Source organism: Canis lupus, chromosome 15, assembly GCF_048164855.1.
Source record: "Canis lupus baileyi chromosome 15, mCanLup2.hap1, whole genome shotgun sequence".
Taxonomy (NCBI): Eukaryota; Metazoa; Chordata; class Mammalia; order Carnivora; family Canidae; genus Canis; species Canis lupus.
The window spans coordinates 52915305-52937137 of NC_132852.1; the positions used below are offsets into that span (position 1 = coordinate 52915305).

The window sequence follows — 21833 nt, forward strand, 5'->3', positions numbered from 1 at the left end:
GAGATGATGCCTAACTTTTGTAAGAAATATCCATAGACTGAACATAAGGCCTTCATATAAATACGAACACATACGTTTGCATGTAAAAATTAGCTATTAAAATAGATGCCATTTTCTATTTTTCATTTTTTGATCTCTCATTGTGCTGTGACACAACAGGAAAAAAATTCCTTTAAAGACTGACTTTCAAGTGGTGCCCTTTGAGCCCAAGCTCAAAGGCACAGAGCCTTGAGCTTCATTCTCAAATCACAAATGAGAAACTTTTGTCAGCTACAAGTCCTACAGATCAGTGGTTTTCAACTGAGGCAGCACTGCCTGTAAAGGACATTTTGGAGAGTTTGGAGGACTTTTTTTGATTGTCTCAATGATCAGGAGGCATTAGTGTCATTTCATGAGCGAGAGCCAAGGATGCAATGAGCAGACCATTCTACATAATAAGAAACAGTTGTGCTTTACTCAGGACTCTCTGCTGGGCATTGACATAACTACAAAATCTGTCATTAATGGTCTAAATCTAGAAACTCTAAGCCCATTATATATGAAAATAAAGTATTTTTTGCACAGTTTTGGCAGAATTTTCCAGGAATACAACTACTCTGTAAATTGAAGGAAACTACAGTTTGTTTGGAAATTTATCAGTTGCTACCCTGGGAAAAAGCAACAGTCCCTATAGGAGTGGTTCTCTAAGTGTGGTCCCCAGACCAGCAGCATCAGCCATCAATTGGAAACCTTTAAAAATGCAATTATCAGCCCCACTCAGGTCAACTGAATCAGAACTGCTAGGGATGTGGCCCAGCAATCTTTATTTCAATAAACCCTCCATGTGATTCTAATGTTCCATGACATTTACACCAATGCTATAGAATTTGAGTTGCCAATCATACACCTGTATGAGCAGGCACATTTTGTGAAAGTATTTTATTATAAATTGCCTTTTAATTTCTTCCTTCTATTCTAGTTAGATCATTACATCAATTTCAGGGGGAAATAAATGGTATAGGAGGTTATACCATGAATGAATTTGAATTCAAGATTTTGAAGAGGGCATAACAAAATATTTATTACAAAAGGGAGCCCTAGGAAAGGATTTAAGGGAGGAACTGAGCCCACTCACAATAAAATATTGATACTTATCTAGATTTATAAATTCTGGTGGTTTGGGGCACTTATTCAATACATATTTATCATTAAATACACCAGAGGCAAGGCAAGAAAGCAAGGCCTGTGGCAACAGATCCCTATGAACTCTACAGCCATCAAGAGGTCACCTGAATCAGAAAAACGTAATTCCCAAAACCACTGGCTGGGAGAGTCCACACTCCACATTCAGTCACATCTCAAAGTGACACGTCTGATACCTATACTTAAGGCTACAGCTAAGGCTGGTGGTATTCAGTCCCTTCCCAGGGTCCCTCAAAATATCCCCATTGCCTCCAATGTCCCTGGACAGCAGCCCAGATTCTTAGAGCAGACTTGACCTTTGAGAGCAATGTAGAGTCAACTAGCTAAAATTGAAAGCATGTCACCAAATTTTAAATTTTTGTGCAAAGGGCATTACAAAGAACATATAAAGAAAGTGAAAAGATAAGCCACGGAATAGGAAAGTTACTTGCCAATCATATATGTGGCTAGATCTAGATCATATATCCAAGATACAGAATATATCAACTTAACAATAAAAAGACAAATAACCCAACTTAACAATGGGCAAAAGATTTGAATAGTCACTTCTCCAAAGATATACAAATAGCCCATAAGCACAAGAAAAAAGTTCAGCATCATTACTCATGAAGGAAATGCAAATTAAAACCACAGTAAGATACCATTACTTCACGCCTGTTAGAACAGTTAAAATAATAAAAGATGCAGGCAGCCCGGGTGGCTCAGCAGTTTAGCACCGCCTTCAGCCCAGGGCCTGATCCTGGAGACCTGGGATCAAGTCCCACGTCAGGCCCCCTGCATGGGGCCTGCTTCTCCCTCTGCCTGTGTCTCTGCCCCTCTCTCTCTCTCTCTCTCTCTCTCTCTCTGTCTCTGTGTCTCTCATGAATAAATAACAAAATCTTTAAAAATAATAATAATAATAATAAAGATAATTACAGTGCTAGTAAAAATGTGGAGAAACTGGAACGTGTGTACATTGCTGGTAGGAACGTAAAGTGGTGCAACCATTTGGAAAACAGTTTAGCAGCTCCTCAAAAACTTAACACCATAAACTCTATGACCCCACAATTCCATTACTAGCAAGGTATATAATCAAGAGAAATGGAAACAATGTCACCACACAAAAACTTCTACACAAATGTTCAAAGCATCACTATTCATAATAGCCTCAAAGTAGATACAACCGAATGTCCATCAATGATGAATGCATACACAAAATGTGGTCTATCCATAGAGGGATATCACTTGGCCATGAAAAGTGGAAGCACTGATACATGATACAACGTGGATAAGCCCAGTAAACATTAAGCTAACTAAAAGAAGCGGGATACAAAAGGCCATGTACTCCACACATTACACATGAAATGTCCAGAACAGGCAAATCCCTAGAGACAGAAAGAACATTAAGTGGCTGCCAGGGGCTCAGAGGAGGGGGAATGGGGAATGCCTATTAATTGGTAGAGTTTGCTTTTTGAGGTGATGAAATGTTCTGGAAGTGGTATGTGTACACAACTTTGTTCAACAAAAACCACTGACTTGTACACTTTGAAAGGATGAATATTATGGTATATGAGTTTTATCTGAATAAAAATTACGATGAAGGCAAATTACATAAAACACAATTACAAAATAGGTCCTAATTGTAAGAGAAGCCCTCTATAGGACAAAGCAGTGAAAAGTCCAAGATCAGAATTCTTTTTCAAAGCTATTTCCAAACATATTAAAGCCAGAGAATCTAATAAAAAGCTGGCTCCATATGACTGAGTGTCAACTATGGGGAGACAGTATGGGATCAAAGCCTTACCTGTAGGAACAAATAAGGTATGTCCCTGTTTTACCACACATTTGTAGCATTTATCCACCTTATCTCCAAAGAACACCTCACTCTGGGTCACAGATGAACTCCAAGACTCATAGAGTGCCAAGTTTTCATCTGTTGGCTTTATCAAATAGAAAATCTTCTCACCCTAGAAGGAAGTAATCACACTATTTTTGAAAAAAAAAAAAAAGCCATTCTTAGGATGGCCTATGCTGATGCAATTTTCCAATACAATGATCTAAGTTAAATTAGGTAAATATCAAGATTTTTTAGGCTCAAGAGGACACCTTTCACAAACCTGATCAATAGCTATTGCCTTAGTAAGGATCTTTAAAAAGCTAAAGCTCCCCCTCCAAAATACACCCAGGGTCAATAAAGTAGTGTTGGAGAAACAGTTACGAGAGAGGAGGGTAAAGAATCACAAGCATCTTACTGATCTCATTTTCAAGGTATGGAAGTAAATACATGTTAATATATCAGGTCACAGAGTCATCTCTGCAAACTTTGCCCTTGCCTCTAAGATCTATGACTATTTTTTTTAAGACCTGTAAATAAACTTCCTTTAATCAACTAACCCCTTGCTTTCTCATAGAGAAGAGGAACAGGAGCTCAGGACACAGCATCGAATACAGTCCAGAGCACTACTGACACACAGGCACTGCATACAGATGAAGATCTTGTTCTAGGCCAGCACTGTCCAATAGAACATTGTGTGACGATGGAGATGTTTTACATCTGCGCTATACAATACACTGGTCATAAGTCACATGTCACTACTGAGCACTTGAAATATGGCTAGTGCAAATAAGGAATTGAATTTTAAATTATATTTAATTATAATTATTTAAATTTAGTCACAGGTGGCCAGTGGGCTACTATGCTGAATAGTATGATTCTAGATAAAGCAAGTTGCCAAGAAGAATTAGTATTTTCATGGGCATGCCTGACTTACGCAACTAGCTGTCCTGGCCTACCCTTAAGGTCAGAGGCAAATATTACTGTAATTTTGCTGTAATCAAATATTTGATTCAGGGATTAACTGATAATTAACTAAGGCAAAGAGGAAATGAAGGGACAAAAGGCCAAGAGACCAATTTAAAAGATGGGGACAAAAAAGGAATCTAAATATAAACTAAAAAATCATAGTGGCCCCTCCATTACCTGAGGGGGGAAAAAAAAGCATAATGTTTACAATGATAGATCCTACTTAAAAAGTACAAAAACTTCCTTCTTTATAAATGTCACTTACAGCAAATGGATTCATTCCTGGAAAAAATGTCCAGGACTAAAAGTTTCTGTCAATAAGAGAACAAAGAAATACCCCAATCTTACCCAGAGGACATGGTACCAAACTGAAGTTCCACCAAAGTCAATGTGGAAATCTGTGTAGCTGTCTTGAACTCCCATTAAGCAATATTTCTGAACGAATGGCTTAGGAAAAACTGAATCATCTGGCCAATAATTTTCCACCCAGGAAAGTTTTCTGGCTATATCAGGGACCTCCACCAATTCAGACATCCTTTAAAAAAAACAAACACACATATACACACATACCCACATCATACAAATTAAAAGTTCTTAAAATTTCATCTCCCATCTCAACCCAAACCAAGAGATTAAATGAAACTATGTTAACATTACTTCAAAGTTTAAAATTCATCATATTTCTAAATATTCTCTGTGCGTGCCAAAGCAAAATGTACAACATTGCTATTTACTGGACCACTTTAGAAGTCATAATTCAGTTTCTTACTAAAATAAATTTATCATTTAACTCTACATTTAGCTAACACTGAGAAGACTAAACCAAAATGTCCAAAACTACTCACTTTGTATCTGAAAATTCAAGGCTGATCACATTTAACACTTTTGGTCTGTTAGGATTCATGAAGTATTTAACATAATTGTGAAGTGTCATTTTGCTGTCTGCCTGCCTTGCCACATCAATGACATCTATCACTTTGTCACCACCTGCAGAGAAAAATTATAGTCTTATTATTGGGCTTAAAGGTTACATCAATAGATGCCCTAAACAAAAATGTTTTAAAGACCATATTTACTTAAAGCCAACCATAAAACTACATAGCCTAGACAAAGATTCCACCTGTATCCTTCTTTCTAAGTCCAAATGGAATTGTTGAAAAAGGGGGAAAAAAAAGAAAGAAAGAAAAAGAAAAAGGGAGCTGCTTTTGAGGGAAAGAACAAAGCAATTAAGACAGTTACTAATTAACATTGAGTGTGAAAACTTAAATGTTTACAAAGTTTTCTACACACTGATTTCTTGTGTGCAGCTCACAGTGATAAAAATGCATTATACTGGTATATGGGAACTGTGCCGCATGCTCTGAGTTTCCATATCCTCATGCATAAAATGAGGAGAGTGACTTCTTCCTTTCACTTATATAATATCTAAGATTCTATCATTTAGAAAAACCAGTCGGTATCCCTGGGTGGCTCAGCGGTTTGGCCCAGGGCGTGATCCTGGAGTCCCGGGATCGAGTCCCGCATCGGGCTCCCTGCATGGAGCCTGTTTCTCCCTCTGCCTGTGTCTCTGCCTCTCTCTCTGTGTGTCTCTCATGAATAAATAAAACTTAAAAAAAAAAAAGAAAGAAAGAAAGAGAAACCAGTCAGTCGCTGTGGAATTAGTGAACAAGGTAACCACAACAGATAATTTCTGCTTGACAAGTGGTGTCTTCTAATATTCTGCTTGAAGAAAAAAATCAGTGGTTAGGAAGCAAAACTCAGATCATATTAATGCATGTGAAATGGTTTTTCCTATAAAACCATGAGGTGGGGCATCCGGGTGGCTCAGCGGTCTAGCACTGCCTTTGGCCCAGGGCATGATCCTGGAGACTCAGGATCAAGTCCCACATCGGGCTCCCTGCATGAAGCCTTGCTTTCTCCCTCTTCCTCTCTCTGTCTCTCATGAATAAATAAATAAAATCTTAAAAAAAAATAAAAATAAAAATAAAAAAAAAAAAATAAATAATAAAACCATGAGGTGTTGCTTGCCCATCATTGTACTGTCACCCCAGGACAAAGAAAGCATAACCAGTTCTGCCATGTCCTACAGGACAAACGGAATTCAAAATATGGCAATACTTAATCAATCTGAAAGAGAAATCAAATAAATGCCATTTTCTTACTTCAGTGTAACTTTGTATCAAAATACTGCCTGGTAGACTTTATTTTATACTTAAGAGGCAAAACAGTTCTGTTAACCTAAGCAATTTACAGTGCTAAAAAGTAAACTATCTAGTTGTCTGAATATTTCTTCCTATACTTCTATTACACTAGCCACTTATTTTATAGTACTACTTATGCAAACAGGCTCAGGTTAAACCTCAACCTCATCCCCTAGTTTATCAAATAATCCAAAATTAGCTGAATGTGAAGTCATGACCTTGAACTGGGTTTCCTCACTGAAAGAGTTATCCATGAAAACTGTCGCCCAATGGCTCAATAAAGGAACAAGTTCTCAGACATTTCATACTCAGGAGATAATACACTGCAGTCAATGTACAGCTCAGAGCCAAGGTCTGTTTGAGATCTAATCCTCAAAAAACCTCTATCTACTGCTGACAAGGAACGAGATCTACATATAGTCAGTTTTATCTAGAGAACCATGATGAGAATGAACAAAATGACTAGAAATGTTAGGAAGATTGCAACAGATACATGGTTTCCAGCCTTGTTTTTATGGCTTTCTGGGCCTCAAGATCACACACTGAGTCCAGATACCATGAAGGGGCAATATCATCAAGTCATGAATTTGGAAACAGGCTTGAAATTGGCCTCCTCTTTTTCCTAGCCTTTCTCTAGGCACCAGAGGTCAATGGTGCAGGATCCAGAGATTCTGCTTCTGAATGCTGCAGAGTCCTAGAACCAGTCCAATTTCCCGGTGGCTCCTTCCTGGGATCTACAGTTATGCTGAGGTGTAACTGTTGCTCCTAAGCAAGCACCAGAAAATGTGTTGACAGCAAAAAAAGTGGCATAGATCAACTGTTTCATTCTGGTTTTCTGACAACGTTAGGTTTGCTCAGAGAAATAAATAGTTTTTGACATAGGTGATACTGCATTTCACTTTTCCTGACCCAAAAAACTGAACTAAATTAACATCTCTTCACTCAATTTCTAATGGTATTAGAACAATACTACTACTTTTACTGCATTTTCCCAAGTACTTAAAGGAATCAAGTGCGTACCTACATAGCGTTCCACATCCATGACAGAAAACGTAGGTGGAGGAAGCCTGAGTCCTAGATCATCTAATTTGGGGACCATAATAGGAACTTCAAATCCATGTTTCTCCAGGTATCTTTGTGTCAGCTGGCTGCCATGCATCTTTACAATTATTTCATCGGCACTAAAGAAAACATAAGAGAAAATGTTGTATCTTTGTTTTTAAGTTTACTTAAAAAAAAAAAAACAGTCTGGTAATGCGTTAATTCATATACTATACTCTTGTCTGTATTACCAGTTCTTAACCTATCGTATCTGATTCTCCTTTCTAGAACAAATGTTTTATCAAGTCCTTTTTACTATCCTAAAGTAAGTCATAGATAATTACTTCAATACATATAACTGGAAAATATATATGTATTATATTAAATACCTTCACCAAAACATGAGAAAAAATTACTGTATAATAAAATATATTTTTGATATGTAAATGTATATTTGATATGTAGGTAAACTCCCTAGAAGATATAATGTAATAATAGCATGATTACAACTTGTAATGAGTGACTGAATTTAAGAGAAGTGACTAGATCAGAAACCTCTGAACACAAGCTGTATAAGAAATCAGAAGAGCAAAAGGTGGGGGAGGGGAGGACATATTAGAATAAAAATTAGTGTCAGGATAAGTAAAACATCAGATTCTATCCGGCGATAAAATTCTACACAAATATTTGTTAGGCATTTCAAAGTCTCATGGACATAGAACAATCAATTCACTGGTGTCCTGCACAATGGAGGATGACTAGTTCCCATGGTCCCTTATCCACTGAGACAAATGTCCAAAATGAACTCCTGATTTATCTGTTACAGCCAGCATTTCATAAGTTTCAGTAAGTGGTCACCTTAAGCCACTATAAAGGGATGCTGAAATCCAGCTGCCTGCTCTGATGAGTAACAGGTCATAAGCATCATACTCAAGTGTGGTTTGTCCCTTTCCTTCTACTCTAACCATAAATCAAAGATCTCTCTACACAGGGATGTTCTAGATTTTACCTCCCAATTGCTCGCAGAATGCAGCTATTATACATTCAAGTAAGTACAACATTTGCTTTATAGGTGAAAACACAACAGTTTCCATTTAGACAATCAGACCTTGACTGTCTTTTAACGTCACCTGCAGCCCAGGTGTCAAGCAGAAGACAGGAGGTACTAGTTCTCTGAATCAGTGGACTCTGATCTGTCCACCTTCTCAACAAGGTCAGTTTGAGGCTCCCCAAAATGATACACTCTCTGGATAGTGTTGCATTTGGAGGATTTAGATCTCCTTCATCTGACTCACTGAGTTCTGGACTGCCTTTCATTTCCCCAAAAATTGGGGAATTTGGGGAACTGGTAGCCACTTTTGGCTCTCTGCATGGAGCCTGCTTCTCCCTCTGCCTGTGTCTCTGCCTTTCTCTCTCTCTCTCTCTCTCTCTCTCTCATGAATAAATAAATTTAAAAAAAAATCTTTTTTAAAAAAAGCTCACACTAAGTTGTAAAATGGGGAGGTGGGTGAGATAACCTATTCACTTTATTTTATATACTTCTGTGTTAATCACATCAAGTATGTGTAATTTACTTAATTACTGTCACTCTATATAAGGTTTTAAATGATATGAAGGTTTATGGAGCTAAATAAAATCAAACCAAAGACCTTTAATTAATGGTAATTACAGTTAAGACATTTGTGACCATCTCTATAGCCTGCTCTCATTTGTGATGACTTTGGCAGAGAAGTCACAAGCATCACTAGGCCAGGATTGTTAACACTGTTCTTTTGGGTCACAAGCCTATTTGAAAAAAATAAAAAATAAAAGCTATATGGCTTCTCTTCCTGAAAAATGCACATTTCACATATTGACACTAAACTGTTTATACAGTTTTAAGAAACTCACAAGCCTCTCTGAAGCCAGTCCCTAGACCCAGGCTGAAAACCCTAGCCCTCAGCTCCAAACCAATCAAGGAAAACAAACATTCCTCCAACCACTTTAAAACTTATAAAAGAGAGTATTTGAGACAAGGGCCTTTAATATCACAAAAGTTATGTGGAAACCACTGTGGAAAGCTCAGCAGACCTGAGTGAGCCAACACTAGGTGCCTATCAATTATATGTTTCTGTTTAAGGATTAAGGCCTTGGGAGAGGGAAGAGAACAGGAATACTAAAGACTGTGAAGAAATAAGCAAGGGTTTTATAGTTACAGGATCTGAAATAATTCCATAATAGGCTGCATGTGATGTTGTGATTTAAATTTAAATTGTGCTTCCCCTCTTTAACAAGCCTGGATATGATCTTGTGTAAAAGGCTATTAAGCATTATCACTTTAAATAGATGTCAGGCAGTGAGCAGGAAATGATCTAAATTAGCATGATTAAATGCAGTGTCATACTTTTGACTCTCTTTGAGCCACAGATAAGTCAAACACATTCCATTATTTTTTAGAAATCAAAAGCCCAGTCCTGCTGCCACCAGAGAGAATGAGCAATGGTGATGGGTACCTCTAGTGGACCCAGGGTAGAAAGAGAGATAGGAACATAACATAAGAAAAAAAAAGTTGGAAAATCAGAACAGGTGAGGAAAAAGGTTCAAAGAAGAGCAGCAGCTGCCCATCACGAGGAACCCAGCACTGGGAACAACCACCTTGGATTAGTGTGTTTCGAATTTTCTGGACAGAGAGCAACAGTTAATGCATTTTTACAAGGTGACCCCGTACACATATGTAACAGAATAGTTCCATGAAACTGTACTTTTTTTACACCTACTGCTCATAATGCGTCAATATGTTCCATTTCATTAAAAAAAAAATAGTAAAAAGCTGATAATAATGGGTTGCAACCTGAAGTTTGAAAACACTGCTTTAGATAATGCCACTTTATTAGTTAACATTCTCCATTTTCTTTGGTCAGAACAAGATTCCATACCTTGGGAAGACTCGAGAACGTAATTCCTTAACAAAAGTCCTAGTTCCGGCTTGCACTGGTTTGGAGCCATCATCAATCTCTGTGTAGTCATGCCTATGCCAGTTCCTCCTCTTTTTCACTGGGTTTTTAGAAGATAAAAAAAAAAAAAGAAAACAGTTGTGATAAGTGGTAATACCATGTACTTTCTAAAAGGTATATTCTATTATGATTAGAAATAACAACTGTACATACAATCAAAACACTCCCTTTTGAATGCATCTCCAAGATGAAGAGGTAAATTTTACTTTGTGTAATGCCACAATTATAGGCAATTAACTGGGGGTTTAAAAAAATCTACTCTTGTATGTTAACTAACTAGAATTTAAATAAAAATTTGAAAAGAAAAAACACATGAAAAATTTTTTAAAAATTAAAAATCTACTTTATTTCCAAAAAATTTTAAATCAACAAATTCAATTAGCAGATGGAGCCTATTATAATAGTCACACATACTATAAAATAACACAACTATTTTATTTACTTATTTTTTAGGCACAACTATTTTAAATCATGATTTTCACTAGACCATTAAGTCGTAACATGATTTTTATGGATCATCCATGTCATCCATGCCATAGGGTCTTTGATCCTACATCAGAAATCTATTTTAACAGCACAGTTCCCTTCTTTTTTTATGTCAAGATCTATTCCTAAAATAAGCATGCTTACATTGCCACAAAAGAAGAGCTGGTGGCTGCATCACAATTAAAGGAAGACAAGAGGAATGAAATAACTTTATGATTAGTTCTAATGCCCAGGTACGATTCTACACCTCTGGGCAGCTACAATCTTGAACAGTCCTATGGCAGTCAAAATCAGGAGACTTGGATTTGACTCCTAGGTTCAGCCATAACTTCCTCTGCAACCTTGGGCCAAGTCATGTGAATGGGTCCAGTCCTCAAATGAAAATGAAGGGAGGAGTGCTGGGTTTCAAACCATGCTGAGGGACCCTTAAGACAGGGGAAGATGTGGAAGAGGCCAAAAAATGAACTCTGGATCTCCTTCTGCTTTCGACCAGGGCAGCACCACCTACAGCCCTTTTGTGTGCTACCAATAAAATGTCAGTTTTATATCTTTTTTTAAGCTTGAAAATCACTGTTAAGCCTAAAACCTTCATGATTCTGGGAAATGTACTGAAGTCTACAACTAGCTTAGAACCCATCAAAAAACTAAAATGGATAGATACTTAAAAAGACAGTGAGACCAAAAAAAAAAAAAAAAAGTGAGACAGCTACAAAGACTGTGTAGTAAAGCAAATAATGTAAAATGTTAATAGTGGAGTCTAGGTGGTGAGTATGGAGGTATTCCCTGCAAAATTTAACTCTTCCTCTATGTCTGAACATTTCCATAAAAAAACATGGGGCAGGGCAACTCTATGAGTCTAAGTTATTTCAAACCATCACTCTAAAAGATCATAATAATAAAATAATACTGGATCCTCAAACAGATAAAGAGAAGTCACACTAAATAACCAAAAGGGGAGGAAATTGGGCTTATTCATTTCTAAAAGTTTAAAACAAGATTCTCAAGTAATTCATGGCAGTCAAACCCTCAATATGGAAAAGCGTAAATCCCATTTTTTTAAAGTCTCATGAGAAAACCTGAGAATCATAAAGCAACCTTCCTAGAAAATACCATTAAGGCATCCTTTGTGTGTTATTTTTTCTCATTTAAAATTACTTTTAAAATTCAAGGGTGTTTCATTACAGGCTTCTGTTCTACATATATATAGATACATCACCCCATTTTATTTTCAACTGGGATCATGATGTTCATCTGCTTACCTTTCTTATTCTATCATGAGCCTTTTCTCCTTATTAAATATTCAAAAGCAATTTAAAAGCAGCCTAGAATTTTAAGATGTAGATATAGATGCATCACTTTATAAATCCTTTTCCTGATTCTTATGCACTTAGCTCATTCTGAATCTTTCTTCAAACAAAGTTGAGATTAATATTCATATACATAAATCTGTTTCCCTCATTAATTCCTCAGGATAAATTCCTAGAAATGCTAGAAGAAAGACTCCAGTATTTTTAAGATACTTGCTACACATTTCAAAACTGCCTCCAAAAAAGTGGTAGGTAACTCACACTCTTACCAGTATATATAAGCAGCCTATTTCAAAGCCCTGGGTCAACAGTCATTTAAAAAAGGGAGGTGGAGGCATCGGGGTGGCTTAGTCAATTGACCATCTGACTCTTGATTTCAGCTCAGGTCATGATCTAGGGGTCTTGAGATCAAGCTCTGCATCAGGCTCTCCACTTGGCAGGGAAGTCTGCTTGTCTCCCTCTTCCTCTGCAACCCCCCTAACTTGCACATGCTCTTTCTCTCAATTCTTTTTTTTTTTTTTAAGATTTTATTTATTTATTTATTCATGAGAGACACACAGAGAGAGAGAGAGAAGCAGAGACACAGGCAGAGGGAGAAGCAGGCTCCATGCAAGAAGCCCGACGTGGGACTCGATCCCGGGTCTCCAGGATCACACCCTGGGCTAAGGCGATGCTAAACCGCTGAGCCACCGGGACTGCCCTCAAATAATTCTTTAAACATTTAAATTTAAATTAAAAAAAAAAAAAAAAAAAAAAAGAAAAAGGATAAGCTACCCACTTGATAAGTAAACTACAGTATTACATTGTTTTGATTTTCATTTTGGCAGAATAGACTAGAATTAGAATAGAATAGGGATTGGACAGTTATGGGCTCAAACTCCAGGTCTGCCAAATAACTTTATCAAAGAGCTAGTTAGATAATTTTTCTCACCTAAGCATATTACAAATATGGAAGGAAATAACATAGATCAAATACTTCTTAGCATAGGGTCTGGGGTATCCAATAAGCTGCCAATTACTTCTCTTTCCTTTTAAATGAGATTTGCACAATATTAACAGAAGGCTACAACTGTCCTGATAGGCCAACATGCTTAACACATAAAATCAGCCACTTTAAGAAGCTGATTGAATTTCTTAAAGGAAGAAATATTCTAGTAATCGTCCTAGGGAGAGAAAATTTGAATTTAGAGTCCATGTGCCTGAGGAGCCCTGAGATATGTAAGTACGGGGCTTTTTTGATACTTGTCCTTCAAAAGAGTTCTTAACTCCCATAGAAGGGTCAAATCTAAATTCACCATATTACACTAACTAGTATCTCCAATAAGGGTTCTTAGGGATCCTGAGAGAACAGGAAGCCCTAGGTGGCAAGCAAGAGAGGCTTCAGAGCAGAGGGAAAGGGGACAAAAGGGATGACCCAAGTTGAAAGTGGAGGGTGAAGGGCAGGGAAGGTGAACCTTAGAGCAAGATAAAACAAATTACTGGATCTTGGGTATGTTCCCTGTGGGTATTTAGCGTTGGACTTTTGCCCAGATGATAACCAATGCCTGATCTTATGTTATTCAAGCATGAGAGGTATATGAAGGGTCACACAATAATTAAGCTTCTCTCTGAAGGATTGTTATTCAAAGTGCAGGTTGTGATCCATTATGGATTATGAAATCAATTCAGTGAGTGTGACAAGCTTTTTAAAAAATTAAATCCTAGAGGAAAAATAGAAAACAGAATACATCACATAATATAGCATTTTAAACACAACACTGTTCCGTCTCATACCAACCCACTTAATATTTCATAGAAATTAAATTCAAATCATTTCATTTGGGGATTATATACTTAAGTTCTAAACTAAGACTGTTATAAATTTTATTTCTGTTTCCTTTCTTGAGATAACAACCCAGGATTATTTATTTCCTCCAAGAATTACACTTGGTCAATAATTATTCTAAGTTATATAATACCATATACTTTGCTGCTACACAAAATAAGAGCCTCTAAAAACATTTATGACAATAAACTAGTCAATTACACTAACAATTCTACCAATCTTCTAACCTCAAATTTTATACTGTGTAACTAATAAAATGGATAACTGCATTTTAATGTATTATGAAATTAAATATTTTAATGTATTCTTTTTTTAAAAGATTTTATTTACTTATTTATGAAAGACACAGAGACAGAGGCAGAGACATAGGCAGAAGGAGAAGCAGGCTCCCTGTGGGGAGCCCAATGCAGGATCATGTCCTGAGCCAAAGGCAGACACTTACCACCAAGTCACCCAGGCATCCTTATTTTAATGTATTCTTATACCTTGAATTTCTAAATCTCTTACAAAGAAACTAGATAAATTGCTAATATTCCTAACAGATGAACAGTCAGTTGCTAGTAAGTCTCTTTTACAAAATTACTTGCCCACAACCTCAGATAAAAATTTCTATTTAAAAAAAAAAAAGTCCTAGGGAAGTGTCTCAGTGGCCCAATAAAGTTAAGCATCTGACTCTTAATCTCAGGGTTCTGAGTTCAGGCCCCACATTGGGCTCCACACTGGGCATGGAGCCTGCTTGAGATTCTCTCTCTTCCTCACAGAAAAAAAAAAGTTTAAAAAAATAATAATAAAACAAAAGAGGTTGTATAGGTCACCTCCATCTAACCCTTAAAAATTTTTTTAAATAAAATAAAGTAAAAAAGATTGTATGGGTCACCTACATCGCACCCAAATATGTATCAAAGTATGTTCAAGAAAAGGTTCTTTGTAAAATGAGTAAGTCTATAGTTTTTCCCTTTATTTTTATAAACACAAAAATACTAGTTTGCAGTCTAAATTTTTTAAGAAATTTTATTTATTTATTTGAGAGAGAGAATACACAAGCAGGGGGGAGGGGCAGAGGGAGAAGAGGGAGAGGGTGAAGCAGGCTCCCCCGCTGAGCAGGCAGCCTAATGCGGGGCTCGATCCCAGGACCCTAACATCCTGACCTTAACCGAAAGAGCCACCCCGCCACGTGCAGTCTGAATTTTTTTAAAAAGAAAGTTATAACTTCCTTCAAAGCTTGTTAAATGTTATCTCTACTTTCTGTCTGCACAATTAACATTCCAATCTATTCTTCTGAAGTATCTGTAAAAGGCTAAGGATAAATACCATTTGATGTGATACTGGTACACCCCAGAGAGTGTGTGAACATTCTGGCCTGTACCCTGCCTCTCGGGCAGAAGAGAGCAGGCAGGCACTTGGTCTGGCCTCTGCTTCCTCAGAATGGGACTGGGACAGGGTGCAGTTTCAGGTTGAGGCAGGACTCCAGGCCATACTCAAACTGATGACCAAATTCAGAAAACAGAAGTAACATTTCAGCATACTGATGCCTGAATTTCCTAAAAATATAATGCATGTGTGTGCATTAAAGTCTTATCCTACACACTGTCCCAAATACTACTGGAAAGGTTTTTTTAATTTATAAAGAGAAAAAAACATTTGAAATCAGTTTCCAGAATCAGAAAACTTCACTTTTCCACATTTCTCAGGCTGAAAGCTTTGAATATACGTCCTTAAGTTTAGGGGCTTTGCACTGGCAATTAAGAATGGTAGTATTCTTGGGGCACCTGGGTGGCTAAGTGGGTTGAGCGTCTAACTCTTGATTTCAGCTCAGGTTGTGATCTCAGGGTCCTATGGGATCAAGCCCCCTGTGGGGCTCCATGCTCAGTGGGGAGTCTGCTTAAGATTCTCTCCTCCTCCCTCTCCTTCTGCCCCTCCTTGCCATTCAAGCATGCTCATTTTCTCTCACACTCTCTCTCTAAAATAAATATATCTTTAAAGGGAAAAAAGAATGATAGTATTTTTTTCATTTGATCTTCTTGACTTATTAAATGTTATTCAATAATTCAGACAGAAATTGTATTCTCAGTATCCTCAGAAAAATATTCCCTATAGTTCTTGGTGGGTATAACATAACTAGTCAAAGTATTATTAAAATGTTATCATGTACATATTAAATTCTAAACCTCAGTTTTTATTTAAGTTTCTAGTACTTACTCAAGGAGGAACCATGTAGAACTGCACAGTTGGGACAGTGGTAAAGGTCAATGTCAACAGCATGATGTTCTTCTACACCAACACAGCTAAGATAAAGAAAAACAGAGTTAATAAGTAAATAAGTTGAAAATCTTTACTTAACTATAATAGATGGTTAAAATTTAGCTGGGAAGTGTACAACAACCTCACCAACAAATTTTGTAGATTACAGAAACATATGCAAAAATAAGTTTTATTGTCTTCCCTGTACACTTGCTGAATAATTAGGGGGGATAATATGCCCAACTACATGGGAAATGATTCACTATTATCAACAGTAGAAACATCAGAAGTAATGTAATTACTTATAAGCCATAGGACACTCAACCAAAGTGTAAATGCCACCTAGTGTGGACTCAATGTTTGTGTTCCTCCCAAATTCACATGTTGAAGCTGTAACCCCCTCAGTGTGGCTATTTTTAGAGATAGGACCTCTGATGAAGTAATTGAGATTAACTGAGGTCATAAGGGTGAGGTCCTGATGCAATGGGTTTAGCGTCCTTATAAGAATAGACACCAGGGGTGCCTGGGTGGTGCAACTGGGTAAGCATCCAACTCTTGGTTTTGGCTCAGGCCACGATCTCAGTGTCGTGATCTTGGGAGTCATGAGAGCAAGCCCCAAGAAGAGTCCCACATCAAGACTCCACAGACAACCCCCATGTTAGACTCCATACTCAGTGTGGAGTCTGAGATTTTCTCTGTCCACCTCACTCATGCTCCCTCTCTCACAAGTAAATAATAAAATAAATCTTTTTTTAAAAAAAAGAAATACCAGAGAGTTCTCATAGCTCTCATGATCTCATTCTCTCTCCATTTCCTTTCTCCTCCCTCTCACCCCTATCCTAACATTCTATCAGCCTAGCATTATTTAGTTAAAATAGGTTTCAAGAAGAAGAGAGAAGTATTTGTAGTCAACCAAAAACTGAGAGTTCACCTCCAGCCAACCCACAGTAAAAGACATGTAAAGGACATACTCTGGCAAAAGGAAGATGATCACAGAGAGGTCTGGATGCAAGAAAAAAGTGAAAAGCTTAAAAAAGTAATAATAAATATATGGGCAAATTTACCCATGAATATTCCCTACATAAAATAACGTCATGTGAGATTTTAAAATACATAAAGAACTAAAACACATGATACCAGCGCATCTGAATCAGGAGAGAACAAATGGAGTTATAAAGTCCTAAGGCACTTATCCTGGAAGGAGAGGAAAGGTGATGGTTAACATTGGACTTCTGTAATAAGAATGCCTATTAGAATCTCTCAGGAGACAACTGAAAGGAAATAGAAAGTATAACTTCCATACCAGTACCAGCATGGGGACAAAGAATTTATTTTAAAAATCAATTCAAAAAAAGGAGGAGAGAAAAAGAAATGGAGAGACTAAAATAAGGTGAAGTTATAAATTTAAATACATAAGTACTGTTAATTATATGTAAATTGGTTAACCTACTCCAGTTAAAAGACACAGGTTACCTGGCTGGATGTAAACACTACAATTCACTGGTTGTAAAAGATACACGTACAACAAGAATACAGAAAGGCTGAAGTAATAGGATGAGCAAATAGTAATTTAAAAAGTACAGCTATATTAAGATTAAGCAACATAAAATCTAAATTAAAAATAGGACATACATATATTCAGTCTAAAAATTTCAATTTCCCAGGAGGCTATAATGGGAACGATCATAGTGGGAGATTTTGAGAACTCTTTCAGTGTCTGATAGAATAAGCAAGTAAAACAAAAATGTATGAAATATGTAAGATTTGAACTTTAGGATTAAATAACGTGGCCTAGGAACACCTAGGTGGCTCAGTCAAGTTGAGCATCTGACTCTTGATTTCAGCTCAGGTCATAATCTCAGGATCGTAGAATACAGCCCTGAGTTGGGCTCCAGCCCAGCACTGGGCTCCACATGCAAGGAGGGGCCTGCTTGAAGATTTTCTCTCTCTCTCTGCCCCTCCCCCAACTCACATGCATGTGAAAGTCTGAAATCAGAAATTCTCTAGCCACAGTTCAATTAAGCCAGAAATTAATGACAAAAAATGAAATGGAAAATCTTCATATATTTAGAAACTAAGGAATAAACTGCTAACTAACCCATGAGTCAACAGATAAATTATAATGAAATGCTGAAAATTATCTTGAAATGAGCACTAATAAAAATACTACATAACAGCATTTGTGGGATGTAGAACTTATAAACAGAAATGTACACCTTTAAATGCATGTATTAGAAAAAAAAGGCTGAAATAAACTAAGAAGCATCTACCTGAAGTTATAAAAAGAATAGCAAAATAAACCTTAAAAACATAGGAGGAATAAAAAAGCAGAACTGATGAGATAGAAAACAAATTATACAATAGAGCACCAAAGCCAAAAATTCTTTGAAAACACAAAGTTGGCAAACCTCTCTAGTGAGTCTAAGAAAGAGGTAAGACATGAATAACCAATACTGAGAATGAAAAGAGGTGCAGAACTATAAATTCTATAGACATTAAAGGTAAAACAACCTTTGTTCATTATGAAATGAACCATTTTAGGCTAAGAGATTAGGAAATATAGATAAGATAGGCAAACTTGAATCACAAAGAAATAGAATATTTGAATACTCCTGTAACAGTTACTTTGTAATTTTAAAAACTGTTCCCCCAACACACACAAATATCCCAGTCCCAGATGGCCTCACAGGTAAGTTCTATCAAATACCCAAGAAGTAATTCCGATACGATATAAAACTTATACCAGAGAATAGGACAAAAAGACTTACTCCCTAACTCATTTGAGGATAGCACAGCCTGATACTAAAACTTGGGATGATACAAGCAAGGAAAATTACAAACCACTTTCATTTATGAGCAAAGATGCAAAGAGCAAGTTTGGTCTACCTCAGGAATGCAAGGTGGTTTTAACTCTAAACATCTTAATCAGTGAGGGATGCCTGGGTGGCTCAGCGGCTGAGGGTCTGCCTTTGGCTCAGGGCATGATCCTGGAGTCACGGGATCGAGTCCCACATTGGGTTCTCCACAGGGAGCCTGATTCTACCTCTGCCTATGTCTTTCTGTCTGCCTCTGTCTCTCTCTGTATCTCTCATGAATAAATACAATCTTTTTAAAAAAAATTTATACATCTGTATGAAAAAAAAATGAAATTAGGCACCTAATTCACAACAATAAAATTTACTGCAAAGTAGATTAAAAACCTAAATACACGTGAAAGGCAAACTATAAAGGTTGTAATAAGATAATATGAAAATAGGGGTGCCTAGGTGGCTCAGTCAGTTGAGCGTCTGACTCTTGATCTCCGCTCAGGTCTTGATCTCACAGTTGTGAGTTCAAGCCTAGAACTGGACCCTGTGCCAGGCATGGAGCCTACTTTAAAAAAGAAAAAAAAAGATAATATGAAAATATCTTTATGACTTTGTGCTGGTAAGGGCTATCAAATCAAAATGCCATGTCCATAAGAGGGAAAAAAAACCTCAGCTAATTTCAATCATACCAGAATAACTTCTGTTCATTAAACTATAAGGAAAGAAAGGATAAACCAGAATGGAAGAAGATGATTCAGTACAGATCACCACCAAAGGAATTATATCTAGACTATAATAATAATAAGGGAAAAAAAGAACCCAATAGAAAAAATGGCCGAAAGACATGAAGAGGCACATCATAAAAGGAAACCCAAGTGGGTAATATACACATGATAAGGTGTGTGACCTCTTTAACAATTGGGGGAAATACAAATTAAAACTGCAATAAAATACCACAATATGCCCACCAGATTGGCTAGTACTAAAAAGTCTGATGACACCAAATGTTGAAGATGATGTGGAAGAGTGGAAACTTGTATACTGCTGGCTGGAGTAATCTAGTACAGTCATTTTGGAAAATAAATTTGAAACAAAACTAAAGAACTGTATTCTATGATCAAGCAGTTTCTCTTTAGATAAATATATCTTAGAGAAACTCATGCACATGTGCACCAGGATATCTACCTAAACAGGAATGGTTATAGAATTATTAGTTCCCAACAGTAAAGGGAATGAATCATAGTATATTCTTGCAGTTATAGTATATACAGATACAAAAATGAAAGAACTAAAGCCCCATGCAATATGAGTAATATGAGTAAATTCTTTTTTTAAAAAAAGATTTTATTTATTAATAAGAGACATACAAAAAGAGAGGCAGAGAGAGATGCAGATTTCCCACAAGGAGCTCAATGCGGGGCTTGAACCCAGAGCCAGGATCACGTCCTGAGCCAAAGACAGACACTCAATCGCTGAGCCACCCAGGTGTCCCTGAACAAATTCTGTAAATGAGTGATCAGTGTGTTAAAGGAAAAGAAGAGAGAGGGAGAGAATATATACAGTGTATTCTATTCATAAAGTTCAAAATTAGGAAAAGCTGAACCACAGTGCTTAGGGATTAAACTATAAAGGAGAGCAAGAAAGAGACAGATCATAATAGTAGGATCAAGGTTTCCTCAAGGGAGCTGCAATCTGGAAAGGTGTGTCTTGGCATCCCGAGTGGTTGTTATGTTTGGTAATTATTCATTAAATGGAAGATTTATGTTTCAAACACTTTTTTGTGTTATTCTGTAAATTAAAATGCTTTTAAGGATAAAATTCTATCCTACCTATTTTTACAACCATGTAAAAAAATTAAGCAAACAAAATCCTTAAAATGTAGCAATCTAACAACTTTAACAAAATATAAAAAAAAAATCTTAGAGATATCCAGATATCCCAAAACAAGTCTACTTTCATGTGTGAACTCCATCCATCTGCTACCATAAGGTCTTTGAGAAGCTGAGTAGAGCTCACTGCAACTAAGACAAAAATGTCAAAAATAACATGACACTACCATTCAAATATTCAATTAGTGAAATCAAGTAAATGCAATTCACTTTTGAGTAGAACCGAAACTTGCTTTATTTGTCCAATTTAAATGTATTTCATTTATTTCCATAGAAAGCAAAAGGTGAATATGCTGTTTAAAAACCTAAAAAGTTGGGATCCCTGGGTGGCGCAGCGGTTTGGCGCCTGCCTTTGGCCCAGGGCGCAATCCTGGAGACCCGGGATCGAATCCCACGTCGGGCTCCTGGTGCATGGAGCCTGCTTCTCCCTCTGCCTGTGTCTCTGCGCCTCTCTCTCTCTCTCTCTCTATCATAAATAAATAAAAATTAAAAAAAAAACCTAAAAAGTTTATTTTTTAACTGAAAGACTATCGATTTCCAAATCAATAAAATAAACCCTATGTAAAAGCACATTTACATAACATGTCCTAGGCCCACAGTTTCTTAAGCCCAAAAGGGTGTCTACAATCCAAAGAAAAGGTTAAAAATTATTGGGCAGAGGATCCAAACTTCCAAATTTCAAAACTTATATACAAACTACAGTAATCAAGACTGTGTGGTGCTAGCATAAGAAGAGACATACAGGATGCAACAGAATTGAGAACCCAGAAATAAACCCCCATGTTTAGCATCAACTGATTTTTGGCAATGCCAAGACTATTCAATTGGTAAAGAACAGTCTTTTCAACAAATATCCTCAGGCATATAGACATACAAAAGACTGCATCTGGACCTCCACCATACACATATACAAAAATTAACTCAAATGGATCATATATCTAAATATAAAAACTAAAACTATAAAACCCTTAAAATAAAGCAGAGGAGTAAATCTTCATGGCCTTAAATTGGTATCCAACCACAAAAACACAGGAACAAAGAGGAAAAATTGATAAATTGGACATCACACTATAGCCTGG

At 36.8% G+C, this 21833-nt stretch overlaps 1 protein-coding gene across 2 annotated transcripts in view; it reads right to left on the bottom strand.

The window, feature by feature from the left end:
* Nucleotides 1-21833, bottom strand: part of KDM7A (lysine demethylase 7A) — a 77282-nt gene that overhangs the window by 27889 nt on the left and 27560 nt on the right. For both annotated transcript variants that reach the window (XM_072777421.1, XM_072777423.1), the window contains exons 2-7: nucleotides 16017-16102; nucleotides 10122-10239; nucleotides 7186-7346; nucleotides 4810-4951; nucleotides 4313-4499; nucleotides 2966-3128 (exon numbers count right to left, since the gene is read on the bottom strand). In XM_072777421.1, coding sequence (XP_072633522.1) covers nucleotides 2966-3128; nucleotides 4313-4499; nucleotides 4810-4951; nucleotides 7186-7346; nucleotides 10122-10239; nucleotides 16017-16102 — 857 coding nt within the window. The remainder of the gene's footprint in view (nucleotides 1-2965; nucleotides 3129-4312; nucleotides 4500-4809; nucleotides 4952-7185; nucleotides 7347-10121; nucleotides 10240-16016; nucleotides 16103-21833) is intronic.